This window comes from Triticum aestivum, chromosome 1A, assembly GCF_018294505.1.
Source record: "Triticum aestivum cultivar Chinese Spring chromosome 1A, IWGSC CS RefSeq v2.1, whole genome shotgun sequence".
Classification (NCBI taxonomy): domain Eukaryota; kingdom Viridiplantae; phylum Streptophyta; class Magnoliopsida; order Poales; family Poaceae; genus Triticum; species Triticum aestivum.
Genome location: NC_057794.1, coordinates 534328408 through 534345585, shown reverse-complemented (window position 1 = coordinate 534345585; position 17178 = coordinate 534328408). Strand labels below are relative to the sequence as shown.

General features: G+C 43.0%; 1 protein-coding gene across 1 annotated transcript; it reads left to right on the top strand.

Annotated features, from left to right (window-relative positions):
* The first annotated feature begins 3352 nt into the window (after positions 1–3352).
* LOC123179738 (probable LRR receptor-like serine/threonine-protein kinase At1g05700) lies at positions 3353–16896 on the top strand. Its single transcript, XM_044591613.1, has 13 exons — positions 3353–3455; positions 3535–4096; positions 13418–13908; positions 14018–14156; positions 14330–14401; positions 14497–14568; positions 14662–14742; positions 14842–15002; positions 15097–15368; positions 15613–15739; positions 15972–16040; positions 16117–16309; positions 16398–16896. Exons 1-13 carry the CDS (start codon positions 3353–3355, stop codon positions 16894–16896), a joined length of 2841 nt encoding a protein of 946 aa, XP_044447548.1.
* The last annotated feature ends 282 nt before the right edge of the window (positions 16897–17178 follow it).

The following is a 17178-nucleotide window of genomic DNA, read 5'->3' as shown; positions in this document are numbered from 1 at the left end:
ATTGGTATCGGCGTAACACGTTCGCTGCGCAGCAGGAGGATCCGACTAAAGCGGCGCGCGGGGCAGGCATCCAGGGCGGTGGCGCAGGTGTGGCGCTAGGCGACGCACGGAAGCAGCCAGGGGAACCACGCGGCTGGCCAAGGTGTGTTGGGCCCTATCGAGCGGCAGGCCGGGAGGAGGCACTTGGGTCCAAGCGTTGGAATCTGTTCGGTTGCTCGGGTATACACGCACACGTGGTCACGTCGGACTCTGGTGGCAGGCAGGAACGGGACGTATACACGGAGCTTGAAGTCGATGAGGCGCAGGGGTGGGCTGATGATCTACCATGGAGTCATGTTGAAGGTGGAGTTGGAGTCTGACGGAAGACTTCATTCGGTGCTGATTGAGGGGTTACGACGTAAGACGTCAGAGAGTCGAAGCCTATTTCAGCGGAAAAAGTGAGTGACATGCAGTTCGGACTGGAGCCCAGTGGTCTGATGGAAGCGTGAAACTCGTCATCGGTCGGTGATGATCGGTGGTACTCTGCAGTGGGGGTTGAGTGGTGTGGGCTCGCGACCCTTGAGACTCGATCGGGACAGCGGAGGCTCGACGCAGTAATAGCGGCGAGGCGTGCGGTACGCACGGGACATGGAGACGGGCCAGGGCTCTGGTGGTCATACATGTGGTGAGACAACTGCAAATTTGACTTGGGATGAGTAAAAGCAACGGTGAAATCTTTTCAAGTTTTAGACAGACGGTCAAGAAAGGAGCGATGATGTTGAGTTCAGGTAACTCTTGTGTGACACCCAATATGTGAGTTGTTCATTTTCACGCAGGTCGGTGATCAGTGTGTGATGGCGTTGGACGGATACTCTGGAAGTTGGGAGCACAAATTAGAGTAACGAGAAACTTAATTTTGCTCGAGTGTTGACTGTGGTCAAGAAAAGAAAGGACTACAAGTTGCAGGTGGAGTCACATGGAGTCTTTGGAGTAGCAGCGGTTCTCATGGGATAAGCTCAAGTCCAATGTACATGGAAGTTTGACGCATTGACGAATTCAAGGTGGTGGAGAATATTCGCCAAGGTGGAGTTTGTTAGAGTTGTGTCGAATATTGTGTACAAGTTAGGTTACAGTTGGACTCTGAGTTATATTGTGTTTACATAGGATGTGGAGTCGTGTCCTAATAGGACACTTGTATCCTAGGCCTCTCATATATAGCAGGGATAGGCACACGATGTAACCTATGCCAACATAATAGCACCGGAACGCAGGGGAAGCCAGCGGTTTGTGCCGGTGTCCAGGGCGACCGGGTGCGGTATTGTAGCGGTGTCATGGGGAGGAGCGCCCATAGTCAAGCTCCGGAGATGTAGCCATATCGGTGAACCTCGTTAACAAATCTCGGTGTTGTGCTCGTGTGATTGCTTGGTCCTCAAATGATCGACGGTATGTCTCGAATTTATTCTAACAGCATCTACTGCTAGCTCCTGCGGGTCCCACCAACGGAACGTAGGACACGATCGCCCATCCGATGCCCCGCCCGTCCCGCCCCATGCCGCTCTAGATGAGGAGCATGGCATTCGTCTCACATTCCCCTCCGGAACCAGCACTACCCAGGCAACGGTGTGTGCTCGTGCCCATGGCCCCTGTGCGCATGTGCATGCCAGAGTTAGAGGCAAAGGCGGCCCGACACGAGCGACAATGGGGAGCGGGTGCGGCAGAGCCTGGCTCTTTCTGCCAGCGTGCACTCTTCATCCCCGTCGACCAGAGGAGGCGCTCCTCCTCGGGGTCATGTGGCGCTCGTTAGCCATGGCGCAAGAACCCGAAGGTGCTCCTCCTCGGGCTCAAGGCGTCCGAGCACCTTGTGAGGGAGAAGGAGAGTGCGAAGTCGACACACGACGCGCGGGAACAGGCCCGCACCATCCGTCGCCTATCAGGCTACAACTCCTTGCTGTTTGAGAGCAACACCACCACGACGACGATGACGATGATCCTCCCGCCGTGTGTGTGTATACGAAGGAGATGGACCGTCGCGCCACCGACCTCAAGGGCAAGGGCCCGAAAATGGTTATCTCCGCCTCACCTATATGAATATTTTGTATGAAGCAGAATCCGGTGAAACAGTCTATCTATATTTCTCGTTCAATCTTGGTGTTGATCTACGTATGTTTTACGTTGTTGCATGCATTGTACGAAATTGGGTATTCGGATATGGGGAATGTGATTGTGGACAGGAGGAAATGGGGACCGTTGAGTTACTGCCAACGGGCGTGTGTGGACGCATCCACCGATGTATAGGGATCCTTCGTGATAGAAAAATGTGAATGTGCACGAGAGAGTTTGTGGAGTGAATAGATTTGCCAGACGGGGTCCATCCGGAATAAAACCTCCTACGAATCAATAGGGCCCTTTAGGGGGAAGGAGGTATCCTTTTTGTTAAAAAGATGGATTTTTATTAATTCAAAATGAAGCATCAAGGGAGAAGCACAATGAGCATACATCCACCTTAGTATAACTACCATGCACAAAGCTAAAACCAACACTTTAAGGCAGGGGCTAGGTGCTTTGAATCCTTGTTTGTATAACTTTGTGTTGCCCCTTGTCTTCATCTTGTTTTGGTCGCTTCTCTGTATGTTGCTTAGGACTTGGTACCTGTTTCTTTTTCTTCTATAATGATCACATGCAGTTCTCTTGCATGGTCCAAAAAAAAAAAGCTAACACCAACACATACAGATGAATAATCACACTGGCAAGTAGCAAAATCAAACAAGACGGAAGTTATGGCTAGGTGAAGTAAAATTTAAAAACTGAGACGTTCAAAACAATGGCTACAACCGCCCCATATCCGCACTAACCATATATTGACATCACAAAGTACAAGAGATGGGAGTTGACTTGCTCAACTCCATTGCCCTTTTCATCTAAGGGTCTCAATTCAAACGATTATCAGAGGAATATTAGAGGACTCTAACCTTTAGATCGGCGCAAAAGTCAGGAGAAAAGGTATGAAGACCCGAGCCCGGAACTGGTCTTCCAAGTCGTGCGCCCGGCCAGCAAGCACGTCGCCTTGCTGTAAAGCAAGCCAACTCTCGCCCAATGTGATACCCGCTTCTCACTGAATTCTTGGCACCACAACAAGATTTCAAGAGAAGGTTAGGGTAGGGTATACCCGTCAGTAACCCACCGTGCAAACTTCCTCGTGTGCCCCCTCGAGTCGGACGCGTACGTACGGCGCCGTGCAGGCTGTGTACTGGTAACAACGATGTGCAGCGGACGTTGTCAATCATGGTGGTGTTGATGTGATCATTACGCCGGGGTTTGTCAACCGAAAACCAACAAGGTATATTAGGCCCCATTAACTGCTCTTGCATATGCAATGGAGCAATCAACGGCGGCAAGTCCATGGCTACTTCTTCTCTGCCTCGCCGTCGCTGCCACGGGCGGCGCACTCCAAGCTCGTGCCCAGCCGGACGTCAACGGTAAGCTCAAAATCCCTAGTAAGGCTATTCCACAATGTAATTAGCTCACGGGAGTTCGTCCACGTACTGTCAATGGCAGGTTTCATAAGCATTGACTGCGGGCTCGCCGGGAAGACGACGAGCTACGTGGACGACACCACCAAGCTGTTGTACACCAGCGACACCGATTTCATCGGCAACGTTGGCTCCACCCACAACATCTCCGCCCAGTACATGGTCAGGCCGACGCACCTCTCGAGACGCTACCACAGCGTGCGCAGCTTCCCCGACGGCGTGCGGAACTGCTACACGCTCCGGTCCCTCGTGCCCGGGGGCAAGTACCTCCTCCGTGCCTCGTTCATGTACGGCGACTACGACGGCCTCGGCAGTCTACCCATTTTTGATCTGCACGTCGGTGTCAACTATTGGCAGACCGTAAACATCTCAGAGCCAGATCTTGAGGTGACCGCCGAGGCCGTCGTGTTTGTGCCGGACGAGTTTGTTCATGTGTGCTTGTTGAACACCGGCGCCGGGACGCCCTTCATCTCGGACCTGGAGTTGAGGCCGCTGAAGAAGAAGTTCTACCCGCAGGCAAATTTGACGAAGGGTCTCGTTCTGGAACACAGGCTGAACCTCGCGCCCCCGGACACCAGCATCGTCAGGTGCGGAAAAGATTTTCAGTTGTTTTACTCTGTCCTTTTCCTGTTAGAGAACTATACTATTAACTGTGTACATACAATTCATGTTAATAATAAGTAAGATATTAACAGTATTGCACAGTAATTTAGTGGACAAGATATACTTGAAAAATATATTAGGCAAGATATAAAGTTCATATTAACGTTAGGTACTAGGATATAATTACTTTGATCATCCTGACTTTGATACTAGGTATGATATTAATTAGTTTTTTTTTGAAAAGGAGGTTGACCTCCGGCCTATGATATTAATTAGTGGAGGACGCTAAACATTAGATAGACGTAGACCATAGGATATATGCGGTTGGATGGGGGAGATTTGTTGGATCTCTCTACACTCACTCTTTTTATATTGGTATAGATATAGAAATAAAGGATCGCGCATCACTGCACTGTATTTTTACATCCCCTAAATTTTGTCTGAAGTCAGAAGTAAAACGAGAACATAAGAAAATAACATATTATGACTTATATTTTGGTTTTCTTATGCCAACTTTTAAGTATTCAATCAATATGAACATAACTATTTGTATATCAAACTTATTTTTTTATGAAACGGTCATAAGCTTACTGCGGGTGCAAAATAACGTACTATGCGCCCTAGGTGATGAATAACATTACTATAGATACAGATATAGAGGTATAGATATTTTCGATAAAGATAGAGGTATAGATATAGATAGATTAATTAATGAAAACATACTCGACTAATTATGAAAATCTCAATCCCTCATCATATGTTACAAAAATATCCTGCTAGGTTTTCTGACCTGACTTAGAATATGGCCCCAATATACATCTCATGTTGCATTAGAAAGCTAACTTGAGCGAATGATCATTTCCCCGGGTAGGGAGGATCGAACGAACATTTCTGCTCACTAAACTAACACTCAGCAAACGCTCAAGAATTACCATATGAAAGCTTATAAAATTGTTTGTAAAAAAATTGCGTGTTCTATAGTATAATTTTGTCATGTTGTGTAAAGATTGACAGAAATCGCCATGCTGCAAAAGAGTGATTTCCATGCATTTTTGGAGATTTGCCATAATTGTAGCATGAAGAGATTTGCCAGCCAAAAAAAAGAAATGAATAAATTTCCAGCTCAGGGTTTAGCATGCGGCCCAAAGGAAATTACGACCCTACATGAACAAAAAAACGTGAGAATTGTCATGCTCTACAAACATAAATTGCCGCCCCAAATTTGTTTGCTCAAACTGCCATCCTAAGTGAACCAATTATTGTCGGCATGACGCAGTTAGCTCAGAGGGTGCATTTGGAGTGATAAAAATAGGAATTTGTGCACGGGATCCGACGGCTCATAGGGAGTTCACATGGAAAACCAATAAATTTGATGTCAGTTTTATATCATTCGAGTTTAGAATATGTGTACATGCGATTTGGGGCCCGTCGACCCGATTCGTGGTAGTAAGAAAACGTGTTTCACGAGGTGTCCAACGCACACGCTTCGAAAGGCATGAACATGTGTGTTGGTGGGCTCTTTACACAGACTTTATTTTAGTGAATTGTGTACACAGTAGGATTTTTTTTACAGTAGCCCTGCAAGAAGAAAAATTGCTAGAATATTTTACAGGCACACAATATACACATTCATTAGAAGAGTTGCCAACATTAAATGGCATGCAAAAATGTCATGTACCCTGCACACCACATATCATGTAGCCAACATGAGCAACCAGTTCAACCCTTGTGCAGTTTTTCCAAGTATCCCATGTGCGATGCCTTAAAAGTATCCACAAATCTAGGGAGTAATATCACTCGCCCAGATTGCTATATCCGAACGGGCGACTTTCGGCGTGGCGGAAGTGGTGCCTAGGTTTCAGCAACTGTGAATTGGCTAAATCAAAAAATGTTTGTACCCTTCTCTTTATATAGACGTCTCTGTAATGGGTTTCAAAGTTAGAGGCTCATTGGGACTCTGCGCCTACTCTCATTCAGATCCTACTCTGAATTAGGCTCCAACCCCTTAAGTGCGCAACCCTTTATGTTCATGCACGTTTGGACATGATCCAAGTACTCCAACTTGGTCACTAGTTGGTACATGACATGCCAATTCCAAAAAATCACATAAATATCATATCAGTTGAACATTCACAATGTTACCCACATGCCACTCCATTTGCCTCATGATAATTGTCAAGCTCAATCTTGACCTCTCTTTTCTCGATCACATGACTTGGAATCCTTTATTAGGTCAACTCTTTAATATTGAGTAACATGGTCATGCATTTCTGGGTCCGATCACTCGAAATGCACAATGCTATCTCTGTCATTATAGAGGGGTAATTTTATCTTGATCCACCACGCCTCAATACATGCTTTATAACACCACAATTATAGAGTAGCGTTCGGTAACCCTAAATAGGTCACTACACATCCAAAGTACATGCAGTAATCTCAGGTCTAAGGACATATCCTACACATTGTAAGGGGCAACTGCAAAACATTCCCACTATGCATGTCTCATGTTGGGTCTGTCCAACCCCATGTTCTCTAGCGTGTGTTCACATTATTGATTCGACATCTCCTTGTCCATGACCTGCGAAACATGGTAATGAACCAATACATGTGCTAGTCTAATATTCATATGTGTCCTCACATCAATTCCATAATAGAGAATACTTAATAATAATCATTCAAGCATAGAATTTCATAAATAAATCACATTATTACCAATCAATACAAATGTTATTTTTCATGAAATATTTGGAACAAAAAAAATCATGGATTCACGATAATAGAATAATCGCTATGAGTACCTCTAGGGCATATTTCTAATAAACGGTTGTGGCAAATACATAAAGAAAATGAACGAAAGAGTGCTATTTTCCTAATATATTATATATTTAAAATAAATGATGAGTTAACCAAAAGAAAAATAAAGAATTTAGTTTAGAAAATCCCACATTAATTAGAAACATCTACCCATTAATTTAGGAGAGCTTTAATAACAGCCCTTAGATTCTACTCCTATTTGTCTATTAAAAGTAAATAATGGGTTGGCCGGAAAAAAATAGCTAGAAAATCTCACATTTGTTAGAATCATGTGACCATTAGTTTGGAAGAACTTTAAACAACTACCGTTAGAGCATCTACAGCCGGACCGGGCTAATCCAACCCCTCAAATGTCCGCGGACGCGCCCGGGCGTGTCCGCGGACAGTGACTGCTCACGCCTCTAATATTTATTTCTACAAACACACACATCAGATCTATATTATTAGATGGAACGTAAACTGATCTTTAAGCGGAGCTCATCCGGCTCCGCCATGCCCATGTCTAGCTGCTGACTGCGGTCCCCAGAATGTTCGTCCGGTCGTGTTGGAAAGGTATAGTAGGGCATGGGACACGAGCCGGCTCATCGGACTTAACATGCCGCCGTCTCTCATGCCTTGCTCTTCCTCGTCGGAGCCCAGAACCCGAACAGTGTCGGTGGACATTAGATCGATGATGGATCCATCCTGGGATGAGCCGGCAACATCCACCATGACGCGGTTGTGGTGCCCGGATTGCCACACCATACGGGGTGCTAGAGAATGCGACTGCCTCGCCGACGTCCAACACCATCTCCCGCGCCCGCTGCCTCACACGGTGGGCATGCTGCACCATGTTTTCGTTCGACGATGCCCATGGTGTGTCGATGGCCTCGAGGCGCCAACGGAAGGGTAGGGCGCCTGCCACCACGTCCGGCGAGCCAGCGATGCCACACCTAGCGCTGGATCCATGGGCTATTTCGGTGGACGCAATGGTTTCCCGACGGAAGGAGTCCGAGCGCCGCCTCGCACGGGCATCCTCTCGGGAGCGGTGGAGCGCAAACTGGACGGCCATCTCCTCCTCGGGGCTGTGTGGGATGAGCTCTGTGTCGAGCAATCTGGAGGTGAAGGTCTCGGATTCGCTGCCCGCCGTGCTGGAGACGGCCGAAGATCGTCGGACGAGAGCTTGGGTAGCGGAGGGGAGTTGAGTGAAGTGGGTAGGGTTTGGTCCGGCGAGTGGATGAGGAATATATTTAGGGTAGGGTGGGCCAGCAAGGGCCGGGTTCGACATGTCGGACGCCCCCGGGCGCCTCATATCTGCCCCATATTTGTGTTGGATATGAGGGGTGCCGATTAGTCCGGACGTTTGAGGCGTCCTTATGAGTCAAATTTTCGTGAGAGGTAAATGACTGGACCGTCTGACCGAGCGTTTGAGATGGGTTTGAGACACCTGACTGTAGATGCTCTTAGAAGTTCATAACCATATGTGGACCCGCACATGAGCTGATACCTTCACAACATGTATATTATACGCAAATATTTGCAATCTCATCGATCCAGTCGCACATGCAGATCCATGCAACAAAGAGAAGTCGCACACGAATGTATGATGTTAACAAAAAAAAGTTGCACATGAACATAATCAATTTGCACACGTATGCAACATTGTACAAGCCAAACACGTCCGTTGCACCTTCCATGCTTGCAAGTAATAGCACATATTTCGTTGCGTAATTATCTAATCATGGATGCGCACTCGATCGCTCAAATGAGCGGCCGGCCTCACACGCTTCCATATGCAAAAACTTTGCACATCTCTCTAGTAAGGGTTGTTTCGCCGGGGTGCTAGCAAGGAAAAACTACACATTCACAGGGATACGGGAGAAATTTGCACATCACTGTTAGGCAGTTGGATAGAACAACATTCGAAGTTGCACATCCACTGTTAGACAGCTGACCGAGTTAGCAAATAGTGAAATCCACACATCCATTAGCAAAGAGAAAGTTGCACATCAACTAATAGTGAAATCTGAACTATATTGTCCACTCGGGAGCCATACCTAGCAAGTGCCCACTAGAACCGTCTAGTTCCTTCTCCTCCCGTGCACATACCTTATACTAACCAATCTAATTTCCCCTAAAAAAAATAACCAATCTAATTCATCTGTCCATCACGTCCGTCATATCCCTCTTCAATCAAACCTTATGCTTAATCAAATGACCTCCTAAATACAACTAGGGAGCTGATTGGTTATGCTCCGATAGTCTGAGTAAGAACAGCCTGCACCATAAAAGAAAAATGGATAGCCTACAAAGGCAGCTAGCGGCTGCCACAAAGTAATATCCATCAACAACACATTAACCAGTTCCAACTATGTCGCCTTGCATCCGATACAGAGTACTTATTTCTGTTGAGCATGAATAATTTTTAAGAATATGCCTCTAGAGTTTGATACTTATTGACTAATTGGCCTTTCACTTATACTACCTCCTTTTTTAGTCTTTCACTTATACTAGCTAGATATGCCCACGAGAGAGCGAAGTTTTGGTGGACGGATGCATTGGAGGGTTTTATTTCAAATGATTAAATAATGATATTTCCAAGTTTAAATAAATCATTTTTTGGTGAAAACTTATATATATATTCACTAGGGATCTGTAAAATTTCGTTTAATAATATTATGATTTGCAAGCTGCACAAAAAAAGACCCGGCACAACAACAAAAGAGAATGGCCCATGTTTGTTTACATATTGTTTTTTGGTCACCGGCACGTATGAAAGTATATTGTTATGAAAACTTCCCTAAACGTGTTATATATCTATTTGTGTATGTACACAATTTATTGATTTTTTTGTGATGTAGAACTACATTATTTATGTTCTTCGATGGACACGTCCACAGTTTGCACTTTTCGAGCCCATGATCTCTTCTTGGTGCCTACTATTACATTCTTCCAATATTAACATGAAAGAATTAGTACATCCCATGATATCTTCTTCGTGCCTACTAGTACACCCTTCTAATATATATTTTGTATTAACATGAATGAATTATATAGGATGACCAAGCCGCCTATTTTTTTAAGTTATTGTGATAAACATGTTTGCTAAGTAATACATCAATTTATGACTATGTAAAAAATATATGTTGCACTTGTAAATAAATGCATGCAACTATTTGTCTTTGTTAATACAATAAAGTATACGTGTCCAATACGAGTTAGTCTTCCCACACACAAAAAAACATGAATTTGTCTTGGAAGTTGAACCGGTGGGAAGCAACTGAATTTGAGATTAGGGGCACGGTTATCCATAACATGTTGACATAGTTGGTGTCAAACACAATATATTATCAAATTCTAGTGTGCAGAAGATCTTTTTATCTTGGTGGAATGTCATTCAAGAGAAATTGCAAGTTAATGTTCAATCCATTGAGTAGCAATACGAAAAATTTAGCACTTCTGCGATCTTTATTCTGGACTAATGAAGAATATTGTGTTGTTGATCCAACATACTTAATTTTTGTTTTTTAAGTTTAAGTAAAGACTAAATAAATCGCCATATAGGCAGAAGCGCATATATAGTTTTCTCACAAGCATTGTGGAAACACAATGCAGAATAACTTGAGGATAAATACTTCAGTATTTATCTACTAAAATCGAGGCAATATGTCCGAGACATTAAATATCCGTCAATAATGCAAGAGATGTTAAAGTGGTTATTTGGCACACATATTTTTTTCAAGGGAAATCCCAAGAGGAATTACTATTATTGTAAGCATTGAAGCTTAACTAAAATGTAGGTCTGAAGCATTATTTATTAAAGGAATACAGTTCAGATTTTGTAATGTGCATGTTAAGACAATGTGGGGATTGTTGTGGCATGCGCGATAATTTGCAATGCATATAGTAGAAATACCAAAAAAAATTAGCAATGCATTTGCAATGTTTATTATGGGGCGCAAACAAAGATATCGTGTTGTTCTTTTTTTTTGCAAAAAACACCTAGATCTATTATAAAAGTTTACTAGAACTACAAAACACTTCAAACATAATAAAAATCATATCGAGATTGCTACCTCAACTAGAACGAGCCACCAACATGCTGCATTGCTGGTATTGTTTGACCTCCATACTTTGTAAATTGTGGAAGTAAGGACACAAAAATGGATACACATTCTAATGTATTTATAGTTCTTTAACAAATAGTGGACGAATATAATGCAAAATCTTGATAGATAAATATTTAGTAGGTAGATGTTAATGTTGAAAATGATATATCCCATATTTTTAGGTATCACCTATATTAATAAAATGATATGTTTTTATGGAAAAATTTACTATCTACTCATCATTTGTCATGGCAGTATAATGAACACCAGAAATAATAAAAACCACAGTCAGATTCGTAGACAACCTAGCGACGACTACAACCACTTGAGCGAGCCAAAGGCGTGGCGCCATCATCGCCCTCCCTCATCGGAGCTGGACAAAACTTGTTGTAGTAGATAGTTGAGAAGTAATCATGCTAACGCTCCATAGGATCAGCGCACCAGAACAACAACCGTCAATGATGAAGAGAAGCGTAGATAGAAAAGATCAAACTTGTAGACATATGAACGAACACGAAAGAAAAATGGATCCTCGGAGATCCATCGTAGACCAATACTGACCGAATACCACATGATCCGTCGGAGACACACCTCCACACGCCCTCCAACGGTAGTAGACGCACCACAAGGACGAGGGCAATGCAGGGAGTAGCCTATGCCATCTTCAGGGAGCCACCGCTGCCACACCTTCTTGAACAGGACACAAACCCTTATCGGCCTTGAAAAAACATGTAAACATGAAGTAGGAACCCTCCCACCGGCAAGGGCCGAGGTCCTCCACGCCTCCATGGACCTAAGGCAACATGAGATGAGGCAGACTGGCGGCGGCGCCGATGAGAGGTCGAGAAACCCTAGCCGTCTGTGAACTCATTTGTTAGTTAACTTATTATCTTTTTTTTTGCGGGTAGTTAACTTATTAACAATATAGAAAGAAAGAAATACCATAGTTTAACTGTTGACTGCTCCGAAGACAGGTACGAGGATAAACACTGAGGGCAAGACATCATATGCTAAAATAACAGTTTGACGCATAAATGTTTCTATAGGAAAATTAAAAACTATTACATTTAGTAGTGAAAGTTGTGAAGCTTGCAGAAACATGTTAGATTTCCGTACCAAAATAATATAATATGGATAATACAAATGAGCAATTTGGATTTTTTATTGCATACATTACGACATATCAGTTTGCAGGCCTACATTTGAGAGAAAGTACAAGTTACTCTATTTTGACAACTATTAGCAATATATTTTTTCCATACTTACGTTATGAGTGCACACACAAAATGATATGGATATGCATCATTTATCCTGTATATAAAGAAATTGTTCTTGAATAGGTAGCAAGCCATGAAAAATGCTAAAAATGGATAAAAATGATGATAGTATGAAACTATACAAAGAGAATAGCATATACGAATTTTAAGAAGAAATTATTTAGGTTACTCATGGAACTGATACATATAATTAGTACTACAACTTCAGATGAACTTTTGGATTTTTGTAACTAAAGAGTAATAATTTTTTTACAAAAATAAAATCTATAGAATACAACTAATCTGTACAACAAGACAATTTGGGTGCATAGTTTACAACGAGGTAGGTCACTGAACTATCCTAAAAGACAAATAGCAGGTTAGTATGCAATTCTAGTTGTTCCAACATTACAATTTTATTCACCCCACCATGCTAACAGTTCCAATGAATAGGTGGACCTGTATCGCCCATCCTACATATAAGCTATACATAATTTATATGTTGAAGTAAACAAAAAATTGGTCAGATGTGAATACATAGACAAATAGTTTGGTCACAAATACATAGTTGTTATAGTACGAATAATCTCATAAACACATTTTTAGTTGGTTATTCATGAAAATTGAAACCACGTATATCTCACTTCGGCCACTCAAGCGTTCCACCACATATATCTCACCGAGCTTTGCCGCGTCTGGGGAGGAATTGGGGACACTAAAATAACATGGATTGTGTTTCTAGAAAAATGGCATGGGTTGTGGTGGTTAAACCTGGGTGATGTGTCAGTTTGGTCAAAACCGTGTCCACCTCAGATGAAAACCCCCCGAAGTGGTATACGGGACTAAACTAATCTGGTTTGAGAAGTTGAGGGACTAAGTTTTGCTGATTTTGGAAGTCAGGGAGCATGTCTATATTTTTGTAATAGTTGAGGGACAAAAAAGTTATACTTTTCCCATATTTGATTCAAAGTAGTAGTTTAACTATATGCATTGCACTAGAGAAAATCATAGATTTTTCTACCACTATCTAAAGCTTTAGTTTACTTGTAACATTCCTAAATCAAAGGCCAACGATGTTAATTGTTTAATGCGAACTGCTTTGTGGGGGGTTTGTTAATACAAACCACAAACATGATTGATTGATCAGGTACCCTGTAGATCCACACGACCGTGTATGGCTCCCTAAGAGTGATGCAAAAATGTGGAGCAGCATATCAACTACGGAGACGGTGCAGAGTGATGGCGATGTCTTCGAGGTACCATCGATGGTGATGCAGACGGCAGTCACGCCGCTAAATGCCGCCATGAACCTCGAGATCATTTGGAGCCCCAACCCTCAGCCCCAGAACCAGTCCCTAGGATATCTCATCATCATGCATTTCTCCGAGCTGCAATTGCTTCCTAGCAACGCCGAGCGCCAGTTCTACATCAGCATTAACGACATGCAGTTACCCGAACCTGTTAGCCCACACTACCTTGGCACGGGCTTCGTGTCCAATGGAAATGCACGTTACCGAGACAACAAGTACAACATCTCCATGTACGCCACCGCCAACTCGACGCTACCACCTGTAATCAGTGCCGTCGAGTTTTTCTCCGTCATCTCCGCCACCAACATTGCCACTGACTCCCAGGATGGTACGTTCCTATGCAAATAACTGACATGTAGCTTATGATTAATTCTTTAGGCACACAGGTCGAGCACACATGCTAATCAAAACATGTTGTGATTAACAATTAACTGCAGTATCTGCCATCATGGCGATCAAAGCGAATTATGAGGTGCAGAAGAATTGGATGGGTGACCCATGTGTTCCAAAGACTATGGTCTGGGAAAGGCTGACATGCAGCTACACCAGTGACAACTCTCCAAGGATAATAAGCATGTAAGAATTGATTATTCATATATCTATATGGAACAATGGTCCGTTTTTGAAGGGAATGCTTTGTCTGGTCTGTTAATAAAGCATGAAGTGCAAAATTAATGGAGATATATATATCAGGTTACATAACTACCAAGTCTAGTGGATCTGATACACTCGATATTTGCACTTTGCAGAAATCTTTCCTCTAGTGGCCTCAATGGTGATATATCCTCTTCTTTCACGAATTTCAAGGCCGTCCAGTACTTGTACGTGAATGGTTTTGGATCTATTTTGGTGACATTTTACTTGCTGCTTGTACCAAAAAAGATTAGAGAACAGATCTTGTTTTTTTATGTTGCAGGGATTTGTCAAACAATAACTTGACAGGCTCAATACCAGGCTCCCTTTCGCAATTGACATCATTGACAATTTTGTAAGTAGGCCGACTTATCTTTTAGTCTATTTTTTGCGACCTCATGTTAAATATTTGAGTCATGTATACAGTACTAGTAATTTGTATTTATAGAGATTTGTCAGGCAACCACCTCAATGGATCAATCTCACCTGAGCTCCTCAAAAGGACTCAAGATGGCAGCCTGAATCTAAGGTACCCCCTCCCACCCTACCAATTCCAATTCCAATTCTATGTAACTCGAGTAATTAATTACTATTTGTCATTAATAATCTCCAATTCCTTTTCTGGTAGACATGGCAACAACCCAGACATTTGCACTGACGGCAATTCATGCCAGCCTACTAAAACGAAGAACAAGTTGGCCATCTACGGTGTTGTCCTTATAGCTGTCATTGTGGTGCTGGTATTAGTGGCAGTAGCGCTCTTTTTCTTTCTAAGACAAAGAAATCCAGGTGAGAATTTAGCATCAGCGCATCAACTATCTGATATGCCTCCCCATCCTTGAATAGTCCTAATGTTTGTCATTACATTTTGCCGCATGTGAAGAATCTATGAACAACTCCGTCAAGTCACATAAAGAAATGAAAAACGATGGGCATAGGACAGAAAAGGATGGCTATGGGAACAGTCCACTTGGATTGGAGACTCGTCAATTCACCTACATCGAACTTGAGAGAATAACCAACAACTTCCGACGAGTGCTTGGCAAGGGAGGGTTTGGTAATGTTTACGAAGGCTCACTAGAGGATGGTACACAAGTAGCGGTGAAGATTCGGTCAAAGTCCTCCAATCAAGGCGACAGGGAATTCCTCACGGAGGTAGAATTTACATAACTGCACTCCCGTTTCTCTGTGTTTCTTGCTTCGCTATATTTTACAAGTCTTGAAACTTCGCCATAATCATGCTGTCGGAACACGAACACTAGTAAATTTTCAAATTATAAAGAAAATATTTTACCATTGTTCCTCTAAAATTATTAATAAAGTAAGTTTCTAGGCATGCATTAGTATCAGGAAATTGTGAAAATAAATTTGTGAAGTATTTTTCGGGTCACTTGTGTAGGTTCAAATTTTAACCCTCATACATCACAAGAATCTTGTCTCCATGATTGGATACTGCAAGGATGGGGAGCACATGGCACTTGTGTACGAGTTCATGTCAGAGGGGACCCTAGAAGAGCACATTTCAGGTACACAAGTTGCTTGCTGGTATGTATGTATGTATGTATGTATGTATATTAGGTTGATGTAGAGACTTCAGGTAATGAAAAAAATCAGTTTTAAAATAAATGTATTCTATCATTGCAAGGTGATCGGTGCATTTTAACTTGCTCTTTTCAAACCAACAATATTTAACTATTACTAATCTATATGGTGAACTGAATAAGTAGTCCGACATTCACAATGTTGGATCATTCGCAGGAAAAGGCAACAATGCGGTATGCTTACCCTGGAGACAGAGACTCCGAATTGCAGTTGAATCCGCTCAAGGTATGTGCTTGAAAGCAGAGTTTTCACCTTTATTGATAAATTTTTGTGTTTTTCAATCTTGACTGCTGGTGTGCAGGGCTGGAGTACCTACACAAGGGGTGCAATCCACCTTTGGTTCACAGGGATGTTAAGGCCACAAACATCCTGCTGAATGCCAAATTAGAGGCTAAGATTGCTGATTTCGGCCTGTCCAAGGCTTTTCATCACAATGATGACACACATGTTTCCACAAACAGAATCGTTGGTACACCAGGATATGTGGATCCAGAGTATGTTCCCTCTCCCTCTGATTTGAAGTCTTTGTGTAGCATGCCATGATCTGCGTATGTATTAGGTAAACTTGAAATGTTTGTGCAGCTACCAGACAACATGGCGGGCCACAAGCAAGAGTGACGTGTACAGCTTTGGCATCGTGTTGCTTGTGCTTGTCACTGGGAAGCCACCCATCTTGCGCACCCCACATACCATCAGCATCATCGAGTGGGTGCAACAACGGCTAGCACAGGGAAACATCGAGGGTGTGGTGGATGTGCGGATCCATGGTGATCATGACATAAATAGTATGTGGAAAGCCGCTGTTATTGCGCTGAAGTGCACCACTGAGGCATTGGCAGAACGGCCCACCATGACCGATGTCGTTGCTCAACTTCAAGAGTGCCTCAATCTAGAGGAGGAATTGGCTGACGGTGGGTCTGACAGCGGCATCTACAACGGCACCAATAGCGATGACATAAACTGGACAGATGATGCTTACTCTACAAACAAGTCTACAAACTCAAGTCAGAGAGCTGCACTTGAGAAAGAGCATAATTTTGGCAGGGTCCCAACAATGGACACCGGACCTGCCGTGCGATGAGAGGTGTCTACCATGAGCCATATAATTATATTTGACTTGTTATGAGGAATCTATATGAGCATGATAATGTTATTAGATTAAGTTTTTCTAGTTTAAATTTTGTCACCTCCACCCAACTACCATAATTTCTTATAAGTTGAAAGAATTGTGATATTTAGCTTCCCGCCTACCGTACCTCGACGGTTTATCTGCAGCAAGTTGCGCATGCCTTCGGTTTTACTTCCCTACTTGTTCTTCTAACTTGTAACCTTGATTAACGTTTTCATTATAGAATAACCATTT